The sequence below is a fragment of the Hipposideros armiger genome, unplaced genomic scaffold, assembly GCF_001890085.2.
Source record: "Hipposideros armiger isolate ML-2016 unplaced genomic scaffold, ASM189008v1 scaffold_138, whole genome shotgun sequence".
Classification (NCBI taxonomy): domain Eukaryota; kingdom Metazoa; phylum Chordata; class Mammalia; order Chiroptera; family Hipposideridae; genus Hipposideros; species Hipposideros armiger.
Genome location: NW_017731488.1, coordinates 1,183,199 through 1,203,721, shown reverse-complemented (window position 1 = coordinate 1,203,721; position 20,523 = coordinate 1,183,199). Strand labels below are relative to the sequence as shown.

At 52.8% G+C, this 20,523-nt stretch overlaps 1 protein-coding gene across 2 annotated transcripts in view; it reads left to right on the top strand.

The window, feature by feature from the left end:
* Window positions 1–2,115: 2,115 nt before the first annotated feature.
* Window positions 2,116–20,523, top strand: part of RUNX3 (RUNX family transcription factor 3) — a 60,930-nt gene continuing 42,522 nt past the window's right edge. The window contains exon 1 of one of the 2 annotated variants that reach the window (XM_019650063.1): window positions 2,116–2,611. In XM_019650063.1, coding sequence (XP_019505608.1) covers window positions 2,554–2,611 — 58 coding nt within the window. In that variant the 5' untranslated portion in view covers window positions 2,116–2,553. Of the gene's footprint in view, window positions 2,612–19,042; window positions 19,118–20,523 lie in introns of those variants that run through there. The other variant, XM_019650064.1, reaches the window with a different exon arrangement.

The window sequence follows — 20,523 nt, the reverse complement described above, 5'->3', positions numbered from 1 at the left end:
CTCAGTTTCCGCTTCTGTGAAAGGGGGTCTTCCCAGTTGTGTCCTGCTCTGATCTAGTCCACAACATGGCAGACTCTAAACGTTCCGAATTTAACCAGGAGGCCGAGGCCCCTTGGCAGGCTCCATCTGTGCCGCTGAGCCCGTGGTCCTGCCCAGGCTGGGCCAGCTGAAGAATTTACATCAGGACGGCCTGTCCTCCTACGTGACTGCAATGGTTCCTTACCTGTGATTACTCATAACGGAGCCCAAATTACGTCACCAAGACTCAGGCAAGGAAACCAACATTCACGGTGCCCTCACCCCGTTGCCTGCCTCTCTGAGAAATGTTATCCTCGTTTTACAAGGAAAGAAACTGAGGTCCGGAGAAAGGAAATGACTTGCCCCCTGGTCTTGCAGCTGGGATTCGGCAGAGCTGGGACTGGAATTGAGAAATCTGACTCTAGAGCCCTGTGGCTTTCACTATAGATCTGCCTCCTCCCTGGGCCAATTAGAACCCCCCACACACACACCACCATCGACTCACCCTTCAGGGACAGAAGACTGAGCTTTCCTGGGGCTCCAGGTGAAACACAGAAAGTGAGTGTCTTAGGTGACCCAGTGTGGCTCTGGGCAGAAACAAGTCTCTGTGGGACCTTGGACCAGCCCCTTCTCCTCCCAGATGCCCCTCCTGTTCTGTTAGTCTATAGAAACCACTGTGAAGCCAAGGCTGGGGCTAAGGACTGGCCACAAACGTGGGCTCCCTGGAGTGGCCAGAGCGGGCAGGGCCCAGGCTGCAGAGGGCTTTCTGAAGTCTCAGGACTTAGCATAGAGGGCATCAAAGGGTGGGCGTTCTGCCACAGGCATAAGAAATACATCTGACAAGAGTTACTTTGATAGAGTAAATTATATTGGTTTAAGCCCTATGTGGTCATGGCCGAGGCCGGGGCTGGTGAGTCAGAGGCTAGTGTTCTAATCCCACTCAAGCGTGCTATGGCCACACTGACTTCAAGGTCCTGGGCCTCAATAATCTGGCCTGTGAAATGGGAGAATAGAGCTTGCAAGGAAATAGTAAAAACCACCACCTTCCCTCCACACCTGACCTAGCTTCTGGGAACACAGAAGTGTAGGGTCAAATCATCTTCCATGTCTTTTCTAATTTTGAGTCCCTCTGAGCTTCAAACCCTCTGGGACATGAAGGATTCAAAAAGGGGGCTGACAAAGGGCACTGAGAGGGCAGAGCATGAGCAAAGGCACAGAGGACGGCAAGCCCAGGCACATTAGGCCAGAGAAGAGAACCTCAGGGGGACGCACAGGTGAGCAAAACGAGCCAAAGGCCTTGAATGACAAGCCCGGGCCTCAGAACCCAAGCTCTGCAGAGGACCGTGACGCCTGCAAGGCCTTTCTCGGTGGGCAGGCCGCAGTGAGGCATGAGCGCTGGTAATGCCGCTTCATGTGTTTCCTATTTGTACTTAATCCCAACTCCCATAAAATCCTCCTGAAGTGCCACCCAGCCACACATGTGGACGCCTCTCTCCAGCAACAGTGTGGTGGACAATGATGGTGGCAGCTGCAGCCCAGGGGCAGGGGGCATGGAGGGGAGCCCTCCGCCCACTGGTGGATCCAGGCTGCCGGTGCCCGGTGAGGGCCCCGCAGAGCTCCCAGCCCGCCCTGGCCAACGCTGACCTTAATTAAAAGGAGTCTCCCACAGGATCCAAACCACCGCCCCAGCTGCCCCACTCCCACTGCTTTCAGTTCTGCTTCTGGGCCGCGTGCTGAGGCCAGCCCCACAAATAAAAGCCATCACTTTTTTTTCTCTCTTTCTCTTTCTTTCTTTCTTTTTTTCTTTTTTTTTTTCTCCAAAAAGAGCGAGAGGCAGCCTTCTAAGAGGCCGTGACATCACAGCCCAGGTGACCGCAGCCCAGCCAATGGGCCAAGGCCGCGAGCTGGCTTCTTGCATCCTGTGAGCTGAGGTTGGGTTGACACTGTGAAGGCCTGGTCCTTCAACCACAGAACCACAAGGCCAGGCCCTCAGCTGCCTTCAGGGCCCTGCGCGGGAGCTGGTTGGCTCCTGGAACTCCCACCCCCGGGCCGCCCTCGCACCCACTGGAGCCTGGGCTCTGTCGGGGGGTGAGCCTCATTCATTCATTCCCCCGTGTCGCTGATGCTGGCCTGGCTTTGCTCTCACTGCTCTGCGAGCTCCTCCGCCCTGGCTGCCGAAGGCCCCTTCCCGCCATCTAATGATACACTCTGCATACGCTTCTGTTGAAAATTTGTGGCTAGACATTCCTGTGGGACCAGGAATCCAAATTCTTGGGTACAAACAGAAACTTACTTTCCTTGGGGATTTTTTTCTCTCTCGCTCACACACACTCTCGCGTTCTTTCCTTTTTTCTTTTTCGTAGCAGTAGGGGGGAAAAAGAGACAAAACAAAACAAAACAAAAAAAAGCAACACCCCCCCACCCCCCACTTTATTTTCAAAAAGTAGCTAAGAAAAAAATAAAACAACAGCCAACCAAGTCAATCCCAACCCACTCCCGTGAAGGGCCGAGTTCTCGCCTTCCTCAGAGCGGGGCATGGCATCAAACAGCATCTTCGATTCCTTCCCGACCTACACGCCGACCTTCATCCGCGGTGAGTAACTATTGCCCAGGGCCCTGGGCAGGCCCTTTCGGGTGGGAAGCTGTGGCCAGGTCCAGGACCACGTCCCTCCACCGACCATCCTAGCTGCCTTCAAGTACATTGCCTGTCTAACCTAAATCCGCTGGCCTCTGAAAGCCTGAGGTGGGAAGAGGGATTGGTGGCCTCCGTGGTCTCCTGGAGTGGACATCTTTGTGGGACTTTAATTCTCAGCTCGTGGGAACAGTTAGTGGTAGGGGCAATGGATACCGCAAGACCTCAAGACCTCAAAGGGCAGGCCTTTGAGGGTCCTGGGGTGGAGAGGACTTGGGGTGTGTTCCGGTGACCCATGGCTTCCTGCCTTACTTAACGGGGCTCCTGGGTCCTGCAGCCCCAGCCCCTGGCTCACCCGGAGAGCTTGAGCCGTCTACCTGGGCTCAGGCAGACACGGACTCAAGGAGACACTTAGTATTCCCAGAGCCAGGCCAGCTTCTGAGAGCCGTGGAGCAGGTGGGGGGCAAGGCTGCCCCTTCCTGAGACCCTCCTGAGTGGCCTTCTCCCATGTTCTCTGAATGATCCCTGGGGTACGGGAAGCGTTGAGAGAAGGAGGCTCCAAGCTTTTGGGGAGAACTTGTGCAGCCCTGGGGGGCACTGAAACTGGATCAGTGTGAGGGGCATAGGCCTCGGGAAGGTCTGCAAAGCTGGTTATAGGGGACAAGAAAGTGTTTCTGGGCAGCTTTTACCTCTATGCATAGCCTAGAGAGACCCGGAGGTCTGGGTTGAGTCCCTCAACCAGTATAGGGGTCCAAGATCCCCCACTTGAAACCTCTGATTGAGGCTGAAACTGAGAGGGAGATTTTACCTGCCTCTTTCTGGCCCAGGGGGCTGATGTCCCAGGGCCTCAGACAACCCCCTGCTGTCTTCCTCCCCCCCTTCCCCAGCAGGTGGGCTGATTGGAGGTCAAGAGTCCCTGAGCCTCAGTCCCAGCTCAAGTGCTACCTTGCTGAGCTGCCTTAGCCAAGTTACTTAACCTCTCTGTGCCCCAAATAGAGGCCCCTCTGGCTATAACACGCTGATGGCCTAAGGCTGAGAATGGGCTGTGTATGAGGGCAGTGCCTCTGGGTTGGACACAGGGACCAGTTCTCCTCCAGAACAGTGGGGGCTGAGAACTCCAAGGTTTGGGGGGTTGATGCTGCCATTACTCAGCTGAGACGCAGAAATCAGTCTGACTGTTCATCTGCCCTTCTGCCTGTCTGCCTGTCCCACTGCTACCTAACAGTTGTTGGGTAGCTGGTTCTGGGCAGGGATCAAGACACATTTGGGTGCTGACTGTCCAAAGGTTTCTGCAAGAGTTTGCCTGGCAGCAGGACCGTTCCTCCTCCCTGGAGAGAAGCTGAAGCAGGCAGGCTGTGTGGCTGCAGATGGGGACCGAAAGGGGCCTGCTGTGCCTGCGGCAGGGGCACTCCCACCAAACCTGGTTGTGGCTGGTGACAGCAGCAGCCCCAGTCCAGGAGCTGAAAGCCATGGGCTCTTTCCTTCAAGCTGCCCCTATTATAATGCTGTTCCCTTTGTAGTCCTCAGAGCTAATTAAAGGCAGTTCTGTGGCAAGAAAATAAGAGTTTATAAAAACCATTTGCTGAGTCTTTGTAATCTGTATTTCTCCCTCCATGAGTAAGATGGAGAAATGTAGAGTTTAAAACAAAGGAACGTTGGGAGCCGGGATTAAAGGGCTGGCCCACCTAGGATGGGCTCCTGACGCCATGAAGCCCAGGAAATGACAGACAGCAACTCGGAGGGAGAGGGAGAGGGAGAGGGAGAGGAAAGCCGGAGGATTTTGGCCCAGCGTGTGCCCAGAGACAGGAGGCCGCTGGCCAGGGCAGGCTGAACCCTGGTGGACAGGGACACAGATAGGCCTTGTAAGGCAGGGTCTGTGGGCAGGCCTGGGGTACGGGGTCTGAGGCTTTCCCTGCAATTCCACCCTGTTGGCACCCTCTCTCCTGCCTAGTTCTATTCCCCATGTTCTGCTTACAGCTCATTTTGGGGGATCTGTCTCCCAGATTCTGTCCCTGGAGACTCAAAAGGCCGCAGCTGCCCATTCTGTCCCCACAGAGATCCAAGCTCTGGGTCCTCCCGTGCTTGGCCCCACGCTGCCCCACGCAGCCCCACACAGGGTCCTTAACCTGTTCAGCCACAGACCTTTCCGGAGTCTCAGGAAGTCTATAGACTCCTCAGAATCACATTCTTACATACATAAAACAAAATCCATGGGATTACAGAGGGAACCAAGTCTTTGGAAATACAGTTAGCAAGCTGTGGAAAGGCAAGCTTGTGAGATCGTGACCATGTGCCTCTTTGGTGACACACTGAGTGAAAGAGCTCATAGTGGCTCCCGCAACGACCATGATGCAGTGGTGGTGGGTAATGAGTACAAACGGTATTTCAAGAGCATCTGTGACAACCGAATGAGACCAGAGATTATCTGTGATTTCCACCATGACAAAATCACTGGGGAAAAAGTTTCTAAATTTCAGTTAGAGGTCAGTGAAAGGAAAGATTGTTTGTGTTTCCCGCCCAAGTTCACGGACCTCCTGAATTCGATACAAGCAGGAACTCCAGTCTCCAGTCCTTGTCCCTCATCAGGACGTGATGGAGCCAGCAGGTCTGGGACATCACCACCCCTAGAGAGCTTGTAAACACCTGGATTCCCAATTGCCATGTCAGACTGTGGGAGAATCTCTTGGGTTCGGGCTTGGACACATGTGGTTTTGAAAATCCCGTGTGATGCACAGCCTGGTTGGGTTTGGAGCCCAGTATTCTGCCTGGCTCTGCCACCCATGTGCTGTGTGACTCCATCTGAGTCACTTGACATCTCTGGGCTGCCATCATCTCATAGGTACAAAGGGAGGAATAAGTTGGATTTGATGCTCCTCAACGTGGCCCATCCCCCAGGCCTAGCCCCCTGGATCCCTTGAAAAGTGTAACTTCTTTGAGTAACGTCCAACAACTGCCCCCACACCCCACCCCACCTATCCTCTGGGTTTCTCTGACTTAAGAGAGTAGGGGGCATTCATTTTGAGCCAAGGTCCAGAACGCCTCTCAGTTCACTGTGGAGAAGAGGTTTGGGAAGAGAGTGGAGAGGCATTTGATCCCACCCTGCAGTAGAGGATGAGGCGGAGACAAGGACAGAGCCATGCTTAACCCTGGGAGCAGCAGGCTGATAGCAGAAATCCAGACACTGAGCGGGAAGGTGTGAGAGGGCAAAGGGGCCTCCTGGGGCCCTCGGCACTTCTCCATCGTCCTCCCAGCTCTGTTCCAGGGACTCTCCCAGGAAGGACAAGGGTATCTATTTCTCTCTTCGACAAATGAGGAAGCTGAGACCTAATGGCTGTGACCCGGACATACTGCGTGACTGTGGGCAAGTCCCTTCCTCTCTCTGGGCCTTGGTTTCCCCATCTGACAAACGTAGACAATGGCTTTAGGATGCCTGAGGGCTCATCCACAGCTCTGTTGAAGGTTGACACCTTTAACCTGAAGCCTCATGTGTACCCCCTGAGGTATGCTAATGGCAGGTCCCACTCACAGCATCCCTAAACTGCACCTCCACAGGCAAAAGTGCTCTCCCCAGGACATTACCCCTCCAGGGAGGGAACCAGAAAAAATGGCCCTTAACTGCCACATGCCGGATTTAGGAGACCCTGGAGAGGCAAAGGTTTTCATTTATTCAGTAATTCCACAAAAGCTTATCAAGAAGAAGAATGTCGAGAGTCAAGCTTGGGCTCTGGAATCAGGCTCTCTGGGTTCAAGTCCTGACTCTGCCCTTCCCTAGCTGTGTAGTCTGGGGCAAGTCACTTTACCTCTCTGTGCTTCTGTTTCTCCTTGGTAAACTAGGGGTGATGATTACACCAACCTCCTGGGGCTCTTGAGAGAATTAAATGAGCAGGCTGGTTGGCACAGAATAAGTGCTCAATAAATGTTTCCATCCTTTTCATTACTATGAGCCTGGACTTGTGCTGGGGGCTCAGGTACAAGGCTGACTGGCTGGGCCAGGCTGTCTGCCCTTAAAGAGCTCATGGGCTGGTGTGGGAAGAGACAGGTAAACTGAAAACTTCCCTGGGGTATGATACATGTGATAGTGGGAGAAGAACGGGGGCTGCATGTCCAAGAGGGGTACGGGCCCACGTCGGGGGTGGGGTGGGGGCAGAGAGAAACATTCCCCTGGAGAAGCGACACTCAGCTGAGTCTTGCAGGTTGAGGAGGTGACAGTTGGGGGGGGGGGATGACCCAGGCAGAGGAAATGGCTTGGGCAAAGGTGTGGAGGCAGGAAACAGTGAGGTGATTCTGGGTGCCTCCTGGGGTGGCTGGAGGGTGCGGTGCAGGGTGGGGGTGCTGGGAGATGACTAGGACAGGCTTGCCTGTCTGGCCAAGTTTCTCTTAGCGGTGGTTGGGTAGTTGGCTGGCAGTTCCTCTCCTGAAGACGCCTAGGAGAAATGGAAAATGGCCTCTCAGGTATGAGGCAGGCCTGTGTGGAAGCAGGAGGTAGACAAAATGGCCCTGGGCAGGCTTAGCTGGGATGGTCTGACTCAGAGGTTACCGGACAGGAAGGAAGCTGCCCAGACCACAGAGGTCAGTCGCTGCGTCCTTTCCTAAACCCCGGGCAGCAACCAACAGCAGGGGACTTCTCCGGGTTTTAGCACTGAAAGTTTCAAGTCCCAGGTACCCCAGGGCGGTTGGTCACTCTGAGTGGCGTGCCCATGGCGGCCTCCCCTCCCCTGGGAGATGAACGGACTGACCGCCAGCCATCCCGCGCCCACTATGGCGCTCGCCTGGCGCCACCTCTGCCGGGCCCCTTTGATGGTAGCTCCTGAGGCTGCCCTGCACACACCCGTCTCCCCAGACCACCCTGCCTGTCCAAAGTGCCCCGCAGGCTGGAAGGGCATTCCTGGGAGCCCCCCACCGGCCACAGGGTCTGGGCGGGCGTGAGACGGCCCCACACAGTGGGACTGTGTGTCCAGGCCTCACCGCGCCCACTACGGCCGGCGGCCCCACTGGTCACATAGAGGGCCCATTGACAACCAAGCCTTGAGGTGGCTGCATCAAAGCTGAGGCTTGCTCAGTTACCTCAGGGGGTAGGGAAGTTTACGGAGGGGAGGGGGGCTGGAGATGGATGCCCCTGAGGAAGTGGGCCTGAAAACCTGACCTTCCAGAAGGCTCTGAGAGGCAGCGAGACAGCAGCGTCCCCTGACCCCAGCCTTGCCTCTGAGCCAGTACAGACTCCTCCACAGGTCGGGTAACCGAGGCCTGGGCTCAGGAGGGTAACTAAGGCCTGAGCTCAGGGTTCCGGGGAGCAGCCTAAACACCAGCTCTTACTCCTGTCTCCTGGGGATGCCTCATCTGCAGACCCTTCCTCAAATCCACTGCCCAGAGCGGTTGGGGAGTCTCACCCAATCTTCAAGACTGAACTCCAGTTCCAGGGCCAGCCTGGAACTCAGCCAGTGCCGAGTACCTGCCTTTCTTGGTCAAAATAAAGGGGAGGCAGGGAGGGCTTTAGCCCTCAGTGGATTTGGAGCCCAGGCCTCCATCACAGGCCTTGAAATAGCACCTCCGGGAGGAAGCACCAGGGCACAGTGGGGGTTAGGGACTGGGAGCGAGACTTGGTCATGCCTTGAGAGGGCATGTGAACCAGGAACAGTGAGGGGTCCTGAGGTCCAAACAGGGGTATGGTCTTGTGTAAGGTGGAATTCAGCAGCAGGAAAACGGACTTTTCTCAGCTACCCAGGAACCAACCGTCCACCTTGCACATAGTTGAGGAGTCAGACAGACCAGGTTTAAGCTGTTTAGTACCTGGGTGGCCCAACATGTTAATTCACCTCTTTGAGTCTGTTTCTTCCTCAAGATGGGGCTAGGAGCACTGACCTTAAAGGGTGGTTGCACAGAGTGAAGGTGACCTACTCTGAAGCCCTGTGCACGATGCCTGGTATGTAGTGAGCGCTCACTCAGCACAGTTGGCGTCCTTGGGCCCCTCCGCCATGCCTCCAGTTCAATCACTTGCCACTTGGCAGTTGTTCCCTCATCTCAAATCCCCACCCCTGTTCCCTCTCCAACACCGACCCCCTGGTTTTTCCAGTGTTGGAGAGGGGTGGGCACAGGGGAAACTATAGAAAGACTGTCAGGCCCTTGTCAATGGCTCCTGGGGATGGTGGTAAAGAAGTGGGTGCTCTTCGGAGAAGAGGCAACATGAAACGCCTTTATGAGCCCCCAGACCTCGCTACTTCCTCACTGTGTGGCCTTAGGTGGAGTGCTTCCCGTCTCTGAGCTTAGTTTTCTCATCTGTTAAATGGGGAGAACAAACAGTGGCCCCCTCAAGACTTGTTGGGTGGATTTAATGAGATGATGTACATTATGTGCTTACTACAGGGCCTGGCACAGAGACAAGTCCTCTATAAATGCTAGAAATAATTAATATTTAATGCTCTCCCTCCTCCTGTACAAAAGAGGTTCTCTGAGTCTGAATAGGATGGGGAAGGTGAGAAATCCACCCCTCTCCTCTCAAGGCCCAGCCCTGCCTGGGGAGCCTTCCTGGGTCCTTCTTCCCTCCAGGCCTCAGGAGCGCCCTGCCCCTGTCCTCACATACCCCTCACCTCCCACTTGTGGGGAGGGCCATCCCTGGGAGCAGGTGGGGCTCACAGGAGCTGCTCAGCTCAGCATTTCTTACTAAGTGGGTAGAGGAAAGGGGGAATGAATGAATGAATGAATGAATGAGCCAACAACTGACCAGCCCCAGAGGTTTCCAGCTTCTCCCCTCACTTCCCCCCTCGCCGTCTGGCTTGTTCTTTGAAACGCTTGCTGGTGAGAGCCTGAGCTCTTGTGTCCAATCGGCACAGCAGCGTGAAGGTTTAGGTTCCTCTTTGGGGTTTTCTTTTGCGTCTGGGAAAAGTGTTTTTGGCAAAAGGTTCAGACTTACGTGTGGGCGGAAAGGGCGGACGCCATAACTTATGATTTCCAGAGGTGACCAGTCAGCCCTCCTCAAAACATCCTTCACTGTGTGACATGGTGACAAATACTATTGTAAGCCCTCAGCCCCTTTGGGGTGATGTGTTGCCCAGCTGGGCTTTTTTTTTAAAATGCAGGGTCTTCTAGCCATGTGCATTTCAGTGTCTGTAAGTCTGCCTGATCTGCTCACCTTTGTTAAGAGAAGAAAAGAGGCTGGGTGTAGAGCAAGCAGAAGGTATTAGGGAAGGAAAACATGGGGCACCCAAATGGAAAAGAGGGTGAAATGAAAAGGGGGAAATGAGGGTCATGCCCCTGCCCCAAACTCAACTCACTGGGGTGCCCAGTGGCTGAGGACCAACACCCCACAGCCCCAAGAAGCGCCCCCTTCCCTGAGGATTTGCCTTCAGCCCTCCCTCGGGGAACCTAAGTACTGCCCCTCCCCCAGGGAGGAAGCAGGGGTAGGAGGCTAGACCTTCTTCCCCCCCTCTCCCCCCGACTCCCCCATGGAGGAAGCAGGGGTAGGAGGCTAGACCTTCTTTCCCCCCTCTCCCCCCGACTCCCCCATGGAGGAAGCAGGGGCTGGGCAGAGCTGTGCATACAGGAGGTGCTCAGGAAATGCTTGTGGCCTGCGTTGTGGTCCCAATCAAGAGACAGTTTCCCTGGAAAAGGCTGGTCTCCCTGGATTCTCACTTCCCCAGTGCCTGGGACTTGGGATGTGACGTGGGCCACTTGATGCTGCTGATCATTCAGTAGACATTTATTGAGCGCCGACTGCATGCCACATACTGTTCTGGGCACTGGGGATTCAGGAGCAAAACAAACAGACCAAGATGCCTGCCCTCCTGAAGCTGGCAGTCTAGTGATGTGTAGAGCGTTCCCCTCAGGAAAGTGCCCCAGCGAGGTAGGCCAGCACCTCCGTGGCTTGTGCCCTTCCTGTTGATGGCGAACCTCGGTCTTCTGGAACTTCTACAGATTCTCCTGTTACGCCCTGAAATCCTCATCACAGCTCTGTGTGCTGGCCATCACTATCTCCATTGCAGAGATGAATTAACAAACAGACTCAGAGTGATGGCGTGCCCTGCTGAAACTAATATTTAAGTGGAGAAAAGGCAGTGAGGAAGGGAGAAGGGAACCACGTTTGTTGATGACTTACCAGACACTGTGGTGGTTCCTTTGCAAGTGTATCTCATTTCACTAAATCTCTACAATAATCCACATAGGAGGTGTTATCGTTATTATCCCCATTTTACAGATAGGTAAACTGAGGCTCAGCAAAGGGAAGTAACTCACTCAAGGTCATGCAGCTAGTAACAGGCTGAGCCCAGATTTATGCCAGGGTCTGTCTGACATCAAAGCCAGCCCAACAAAACTCTCCCTACTACCTGGCAGATGTCTCTTCTTCCTGAAGGCTCTGTGGAGTCCCCCCTGATTCCTCCAGGCAACGTGATTCAGATCCTTCTAGATGACACACCAGAGCACCTTCCGGCTCCGGCACTTCTCAAATACTTCCAGAAGGCTTCCCAGAAATGCTGGAATCTGAAATGGGTCTAGACTAGGTAGACCTGAGAAAGAAGGAACATTGGTGGCCCAGGCAGAGTGAATGGCATAGCAGAGGTACGGAAGAAGGACCATGTAAGAGAGGGTTTCTTAGATATGGAGGGCTTGTGGGTCCTGTGGAGAGGTTGAGGGAGAAGAGGCTGGGGAGGAGGTAGGCCAGGCCTGGAGGCTGGGCATGGCCTTCAAAGCAGTGGGGGTCCAGGCGGGATCCGAGCGGGGCAGTGATGTGGGGCAGGGCATCCCATGATGCAATGTGCCGCTCTCTGAAATAGGCCAGTGTAGACGTGCACGGTGAGCATGTGTACGTGTGTGAACAAAGACCACAGGGGGCCCCCCTGCACCCGCTCGCAAGCCCTATTTTTATCACTCTCTAGACACACATCTGAGCAGCCGAAGCACACTTGTTCTCAATCACATAGAGTGCTCCATGGATGGGTACGTCTGTGGTCTGGCGAGGACAAGAGTGGCAGGTCAGAGCAGTCAAAACGAGTCCTATCCTGGGAAAAACCCCAGGACCAGTGCTGGTGACACAATTTGCAGGGCACAGTGAAACCAGCAAATGCAGGGTCCCTTGTTCAAAAACAATTAAGAATTTAGGATGGCTACTGCAGAACATTAAGCTAAGTATGAGGCTCTTCGAAGGAAGGGACCCTGTGCACCGACATAGCTCGCGTGCCCAGGAAGCGACCCTGCCTAGAGCAGCCCTAGACTGGAGGGCCCTGGGCCTGAAAACAAACCTCTGTCTGTCTTGCCTTCATTTGCCTTTATTTCTCTGACTAGTGCAGGCTTCCATTTTTCCTGATTTCATAATAATAATAATAATAATAAATAAAATAAAAATTAAACCTTGGGCGAGATCGTACCGTGAAGATCTTAGAACCAGCAGGAACATTAGGAAAACCATGAATCCAGCAACATCCCCACCATCCCTACCCCACCTGCATTTTATGCTGGAGATCACCTGTTCGGCGTATTTCCTTCCAGGCTATTTTTTTCCCTGTGTCTGGTTTTTAACTGTGGAGGCTCTCTCCCCTCCATGGGTGAGGCCATACAGAGACCTAGGACATATCCAGGGACCTCATCAAGAATATTAATCATTGTGCACATGTCAGGATATGTCTAGGAAGAGTCTAGAGCAGCACTGTCCCATAGAACTTTCTGTGATGATGGAAATATTTTATGTCCACACTGCCCAGTACTGCAGACACTTGCTGCATATGCATATTGAATATTTGAAATGTGCCAGCCCAGGTCCACAACTTGTGCAACTGAGGGGCTGAATTTTTAATCTTGTTTCATTTTCATTGTTTTAGTTGAGATAGCCACTCATAGCTGATGGCCATGCAGAGCTATAAGAGGACTTGCCCAACTGTTAACCCAGGTGATCTCTTGAGGTGAGATTTTGGAGCTTCTCGTTTTCCTGCTCAAAGTGTTTAAAAAGTCTTACATACAACAAGAATGGACTGCTTGTGTAATGAGAAGAAAGCTACTGAAGGTTTTAAGTTTTTATAATACAGTCAATATTAGAGGGGAAAAAAAACAACTTTAGATTTTGAAAAGCACTGGGGAAGGCTGATGCTGGCAGAATGAGATCTATTTTTATTTTTCCTATTAATGTACCGGAGAAAGAATGTGGGGTTTAGAATCAGAAGCTGTGGGTTTGTCTCCCGGATCTGCCACTTACTGGCCATGTGGTCACAACCTCCGTGAACCTCAATTTCCTCATCTGTAAGATGGGGATATTGACGCTACTGACCCCCCCAGGCTGCTGTGGGGACTGAATCAGGCCGTGAAGGCGGGAAAGCAGGGGACCAGCTGAGCGATGGAGACATGTTTTCTGTTTCTGCACATCATCCCCCCTGGTCTCTGGGGGGAGTTACTCACAGCTCTCACTCCTAGCTGCCATTTCCTAGAAACAAGGAAATGAGGGGGGGCACCTCCCAGTGTGTTCCACAGATGTTATCAGGTGTTGAGCAGACATACGGGGGCTCTGTGACCAAACAACACTGGGAATCGCGTATCAAACAATGTTCCACAGAGTGTTTTGCTGCTGGACATTTCAGAGCCTTTGATATGCTAATGAACACAGGCTCCTCCGCCCGGGGCTGGTGTGCTGCGGCGCCCACTTTGGGAAAAGCGGCTCTGGGGAGAACTGGTAAATCCACAGTGGTTACAGGTGTTGTGGGGCCAGAGAATTATCTTTTCAAGGACCTAGGAAATTGTATGATACTTGAAAGGGAGGCTTGCTGGATCCTAAATACAAAAGGGAAAAGTACAAAATTAGAATTAATAAATGCATCATTGTCTAGAAAATACAAATTATGACAACTCTTATAGTTATAATATTAGCCAGGCACTAAGGGCTTTACATATCTTTGTTTATTTAATCTTCACAACCCTATAAGACCAATTACTATTATTAAGCCTGTTTTTTGTTTTATTTTTAAAGATTTTTATTGGGGAATTGGGGGAAAGGGAACAGAGCTGGGGGATTGGGGGAAGGGGAACAGACAAGTTGCTGTCGTTTTGTTCTTCAGTCTGGTTGTGGAGGACGTTGCTTCACTGGCCCAAGTTGGCACCATCATTGCGCTCTTCCCGGGCGAGGCAGATCAGTCGCCGGCTTCTGGACGGCCGCTCACTGCGGCTGCTGGCCGCTCACGCTGGCTGCTGGCTACACACGGTAGCCCATGGCAACCCACTGCAGCAGGGGCTGCAGCCTATGCCGTCGCCCGCGACTCACGGCAGCCCAGCTCCAGGTTGAGCTGTTGTTCAGCATCTTAGCTGTAGAGGGCAGTGTCACTGGCCCTCATATGTGGGATCCAAACCGGGGCCCTCTGGCATCCCAAGCCAGTTCTTAACCAACGCGCCACTTGGCCGGCCCTAAGCCTGTCTTATAGATGAGAAAACCTAAGTCCAGATAGGTGAAACCACCTGTCCAAGGTCACCCAGCTGGGTTTCAAACCCAGGCAGCCTGTATACAGAGCCTGTGCACCTGACCACAGCACAGTAGCTATGAGTTAATCGAGGTTCTCCTGGATCAAGGAACATCCCTTGGCTCCCACTGACCCCCTTCCTGGGAAGAAGGTGGCACTTCCATGAGCCTGACCAATCAGAATCAGCTCTGTCACTTTCTTGTTGGGTGGGTCATTGCCTTCGCTGGACTTCAGGTTCTTCATCGGAAAAGTGGGTCAGTAATCATTTGAGGACCAAGAGAAAGGAGGTGCATGGTGCACTCAGCAGGCACTGGACCTGTGGTGGTCCTCTCCTTCACCAGAGCTGGGGAAACTGAGGCACAGAGAGAGAGACATGGTGAGAGCTGAGCTCAGAGAGCACGCCAAGGAACCCAGCCAAAATCCCATGGCTGGCCCAGGTCCATACGTGGCCCAGCAAAGGGCTTCTTTCTCATTTGGGAAGGGCCCATGTTGTCCTTCTTATAATAACACTTTGGTGGGGGCCTTTCCCCCGGAGATCCTCTCCCTGGGCCCCTCAGTTCTCCCAGGGGTCCCTCCGACTTAGTGCAGGTTCCATTTGATCCAGCATCATGTCCCAGGCCTACTGCCCTGGGCATCCTACAGAAGTCCCCTGGAATTCCCCTCAGGTCCCCCATGCGGGTTGAGGGACATGCACACGGACATGCTTCTGCCCCTGTTCATGGACCCTCATGCTTGCCTGGGGGGGCATTCCTCTGCCCTGAGTCACCTCTGAAATTGACTATGTGCCAGCACTGAGCTGGGCACTTTACATATATCACTGCTAGTTCTCACAGCCCCGTGTTTGGTATTTTTGTCCCTATTTTGCAGAGGAGGAAAGTGAAGCCTACAGAAGAGAAGTCACTTGTCTAAGTTCACATAATTTATAAGGGGTGGAGCTGGAGTTTGAATCCAGGTTCTGCTCATCACTGCCACAGGGTGCCCCAGGGGCACAGTCTCATCACAAAAGGCAGCCCTCGAACACATGTGCGTGATCACACACTCCACACTCCCAACACCCTTGCAGGATGGTACGTGGGCGACTGACCCTCGTGTCTAAGCTGGGTCCCTCCCTCAAGCAGGGCCAGCTTCATGGGAAGCAACCCAGGGGGTGTCACAGGGCTCCAAGGTCTGAACGGGCTCCCCACTTGGGTTTAATGCTCTGTCGTTGCTGTCTTGAAATTCTTAATAATGTTATCATTGGATTGGTGTTTTGTAAGTGAAGTCCAATGCCCCCAGTCTGGGGGGTGGAGCCTGGGCATGAGTGCCAGTGTGGGGCAAACAGGTGCATGTGATCTATACACCAAGTTTTGGGGTGGGAACCCGGGTGCCTGTGAGGGTCTGCACTCACCCCAGAAGTGTCCCCAGGTCCAAGGAAATGAGACATGAAATAGCACATATAAGACAAATGACGGGTTGAGAGACAGTGAAAAAAAGCAAAAAGCTTTTCTCCGGCTTTTTGAACAGGGGCCTTGTACTTTCATTTTGCACTGGGTGCCACAAATTAGGTAGCTGGCCCTGCCTGAGAATTGGGAGGAACACTCAGGGCCCCCAAAGATACAGCGCAGCTTGGGAGGGAGCCCACACCAGCCCAGCTGTGATGCTTTGTGCAAGCGAGCAGAGGCAGCCACAATGCCTTGGGTGTACTGAGGTGTCCCCGGGCTTGTCAGGAAGCAGAGGCCCAGTTTAAGGACTTAGGGTCATGGAAACCCTCCTCCCGCAAGCCCAGTGGCTTCCCTGAGCTCAGCAATGCAGCCTGGGTCTGCTCATACCTTCGGCCGACCGGCTCAGACTCCTGGGGTGGCCCCATGCGGAAATTCTGTTTAGCCAAGTACAAGAGAGGATCTGGCCTTCTATGCCCACCCTACACAGGATAGGTCCTAGGCCACCCCCAGCCTAGCCCAGGTCCCAGAGAGGGTTGGCCCAGAGTAGTGGGCCTGAGGTGGTCATCGATGGCCTCCCTGCCCACGTGCCAATGGACCTGGAGAGGTGGCACCTGGCCTTGGCTTTTAGACACAATGTAGTAGGTGAGAAGCTCCTGGAGGCCCCTGCTGAGTGGGGGAGGTGGGATCATAGCTCATTCAGCCACAACCTGGACTTGGGATTGAGTTGTGGTCAAGGCTGGGGCTGGTTTGTGAGCATATGGGGGCTGAGACTGGGGCCCTGTCTGTCTTGTTCATGGCAGAGCACCCAGGGCTGAGCTAGATCTGACTCATCAAGGTGCTTGGTAAATACTAGAGGAGGAATGAATACGTGAACACAGCTTGCCTGAGGGAGCTGAGCCCTGGGCCCTGAGAGGATCTGTACCTTCGGATTAGCCAGACTGGGTTCAGATCTTGACTCTGCCACTTACTCCCTGAGGGAGATCGTTCACCTCCCTTTCACTCAGTGTCCTCATCTGTACAATGGGGAGAAAAACAGTACAGAGACTTACAAGGACAATGTTTAAAGTGCTTAGCTCTGCCAGCAGCCCATGTGAAATGCTCAGGGTGTGAGAATTAATACGATTATATTAAAACCCTGAAGACCCGTCCGTACCCCTCAAAGATGCTCACTCTGGCTCTAAGATTTCAGGCTTTAACATTTTAAAAGTGTTTTTCTGTATTTTCCAAGTGTTTTTCATTGCACTTATCTTACTTGTATCTCATGGGCGTGTATGTGATTCAATTAATGTTATTTATTAACAGAATGGTTTTAAATAGACAATAAATAAAAGGAGACAAGTCAGAGTCAGTTCCCCCCAAGCACTCACTGGGGTCCCAGCTCCCTAAAACCCCTGACAGCATTTGGGCCCTGTGTCTGCCCAACATGCACCCCTGTCCCGCATGTGCCCCTCCCACACGCGCATCCCACCTTCGGGGTGACCAGCACCAGCTGAGAGGTTCTGGGCAGGATCTGTGGGAGTGGTGGGGCCTCTGTCACAAGCTGCCCCAGCTCAGCAACCAAAGTCTGGTCACAACTCCACCTTCGGCCCCCAGGCCTTCTGCCCACAGACCCCCCCATGCTTGCCCCACCTCCACCCCTCGTGTGAACACACACACACTCACACAGGCAAATACACATCAGAGGCCGCACCCACGGTGACAGACACCCAACTTTTCAGGAACTCCTGTCTGTGGGGACCAAGGGACACCTGGTGATGTGGTCTGAGGGAGGCCGCAGGGGGGAAGCTGCTTTGCCCCTACCCAGACGGGTCCCCACTTCTCTGATCAGAAGCCCCTCCTCTTCCTGGGGGTTCTCAGACACTTGCCACTGGCCCCTGTCCTCTGGGCTGATGCGTCTGGAGGAAACCCAGGGCTGATGGGATCAAGTGGAGGCCCTGGCTCAGAAGAGGTTTCCCATCTGGGAGAGGCCTCACTGATGACTGGAATGGACACATCATCTGATAAGTGGGGAAACTAAGGCTGGGAGGGGCAGGGGCCTGCCCAGGGTCACCCCAGGTGGAGGTAGAGGAGGTGGCCTAGGCTCTGAGAAAGCGCACGGCAGAGACAGCAGTGAGGAAGGCAGGCCTGCTCACATCTTCCAGTTTCCTCAGCCATCACACGGGGCCACTCAGGGACCTTCCAGCTCCAACAGTCCGAACTTCTGGGAGCTCTGGAAGGCTCTGGGGAGCTCCAGGTGAAGGCCACACAGCTCCCTGGCTGGTGAGGAAAAGAGAATGCAAATAGGAAGGGTCCCTAGGGACCTGGGTTAACCCCCTGAACTCATTTCTGGCCTTTTCTTCCTGTGGCGGCGGTTAAAAAATAGCCTCCCATCTGCAGGGGCTGTTGGGGGGCAGGGCTCCTTCTGGGGCTGTCAGGTCCTCCCAGCCCAGCCTGGAACCGAGGCCGACCCACTCCAACCCCCAAAGACCAGGGTTGGCTGCCTGCTGTGAGGTGGCTCGTCTGACAGTTCTTTCTCCCTTTGACTCAGTACTGCATATCACCACTGCTCTGCTCAAGCAGCCACAGCCCAGAAGGCTATCACCTGAGTCCCTGCTCTCCCCCCATTTCAGAGATGGAGAAGGTGAAGCACAGTGACCTCCCAGGATCCGTGTGGAGTCAGGACAGAGAGCAGGATGTGCTGCCTAGCTTTTAGGCCAAAGCTCAGTCCTTGCTTCCTGGTGATGTGAGGACTGTGTTCCCCTCGGAGAGCAGGCAGCAGGTGTAGTGGGGCAGGGTCTTTCCACCCCCAGATTACAAAACTCATAGCTCCGGGGGCGCAGAATCAGTGATCTACACGGGCGCGGCCCTTGGAGGATGGAAGAGTCAGCCTCATACCAAGTCAGGCTGGCCTGGGGTGGGTCCCAAATGCCCTGCTCTATGACCTTAGCTAAGCCACTTAGTTCTCAGACTCTCAGTGTTCCCGTCTGTAAGATGGGAGACAGCCCTCCCTACTTCTGAGGGATATTGTGAGGACACACTGAGATGCACAGGGCCTTCTACGGAGTGAGCTCAATGAATTATTAACAAGCCTGTCTACACAGGCCTGAGGTCATGAGCACCCTCAGATCGTGGTCACCCTCGGAAGCTGTTTTGGTTGAAACTGAGTGTCTGAGCCTTAGACCATACTGTGGACAAATGGTTGAATAAATGGGCACTTTCAGCTGAGATGGAGCCAGTGAGGCCTTGTAGACGGGGCTTTTCTTTGGAGCAGGTCAAATAATTTCCCTGGTTTCCTGCCAAGCCCAGAAGGCCGAGGGGGCTGGTGGGAGTGAGGCTGGAGAACAACAGGCAGGCAGTGTCAAGAGCCCAACAGTGTCCACACTGGGCTCCCCATCCTGGAATTCGTCCTAAGAGGGAAATCAGGGACGTGGCTAAGACGTCCATCGCAGGGTGGTCCTGGCAGTGTCTTCATAACTGAAACCCATAACACCCTAAAGGGTCAACCGCAAGGAGACACCACAGTGGTCCAGCCAGCGTTGCGGGGGTGGGTGTCTCCACTCTTGTCGCCCCACCTTGCCTGATCAGCAAAGGCGCCATCGGGAAGAGGATTAATGACATGGGCAAATGCACACTCTATGTCGGTGAGTTTCCAAAGCAGGTTCAAAACAACAATGTACTACATGTTCCCAATGTTATAAAAGAAGGAAGGAAGGGAGGGACGGGGGAAAGGAGCGAGGGAAGAAATTAAATCTATACATTATAGTAGTAAGAATTCCAGAAGGCTAAAAACCAAAATGTTACCAGTTGTTCTGGGTGGCAGGATTAGGGGTGGTTTTAATTTCCTTCTTTATAATTTTATTATTTTATAATTTTTCTTTAATGAATGTGTGTATTATTCTTATAATCAGGAAAAATGTGTTTTGTTTTAAGAGATGGGAAGCGGGGATGGAGTTAGAGATTGTTTCTCCCCTTTCATAGACTCTAAAACTAAGGCCCAGAGTGGACAAGATGTTCATTCATTCACTCATCCATTCATTCTCTTGCTCATTCATTCATTTATTCATCCTCACATGCTTCTGGAAACCCCCCGAGAGCCAGACTCAGTTCTAAGTTCCATTGCCAAAGAGCTGAAAGTGACCCATCTCTGTCCACAGGAAGGTCACAGTTTGGGAGAGTAAAGGATACGACAGCAAGTCTTTAAAATGCATTCTGACACGGGACCATGGGAGTAGTAAAGAGAGAGGGACCAAGTCCTCTTGAGAGGGTCAGAGATGGTCTCACATTGAAGGGAAATTAGGACAGGGCTTTGGTGTACAAGCAAGAGTTCTATAGTCAGAGAATGGGGGAGGATACCCTTTGCAAAGGCACCATAGACTATTAGAAAGGAAGAACCTGCTGTGTGGGGGGGACAGTGTCAGGAGATAAAGCTAGAATGTTCTAGCTTTATCTAGCCAAGATCTTCCAGGGCCTTGAATTGCCAGGCTCTGTCATTCAATGGTTGTGTGACTCTGAGCAAGTTACTAACCCTTCCGGGTCTCGGTTTCCTCATCTGGAAAATGGGCTAATGACCTCACTAGGTTCCTGCAAGACTGAATGACTGAATAATTGCAATACACTCGGAGTAGTGCCTGGCATATAGGAAAGGCTATGAAGTCGTTTGCTTCCACTATTTGCTATTACTTACACTGTTACCTATAGGAATTCTTAAAGCCAAAAGGATAGTTAAGTTAGAAATTAACATTAATTAATTAATTAATTTCATTTTTTTTCAACAGATAGTTATTGAGATCTTAGAATGAATGATCTTAGAATAAACACTTGTTTAGGCACTGGAGATAAAGCTGCCAGACAAAATACAGGACACCCGAATTGTTTGCATTTCAGATAAACCATGAGTAATTGCAACATTCGGGACAACACTACCCTAAAAAAGTGTTTGCTATTTATCTGAAATCCAATTTAACTGGGCATTCTGTATTTTTATTTGCTAAATCTGGCAACTCTAACTGAGAATGCAACACCAAATGAAAAACAAAACAAAACAAAC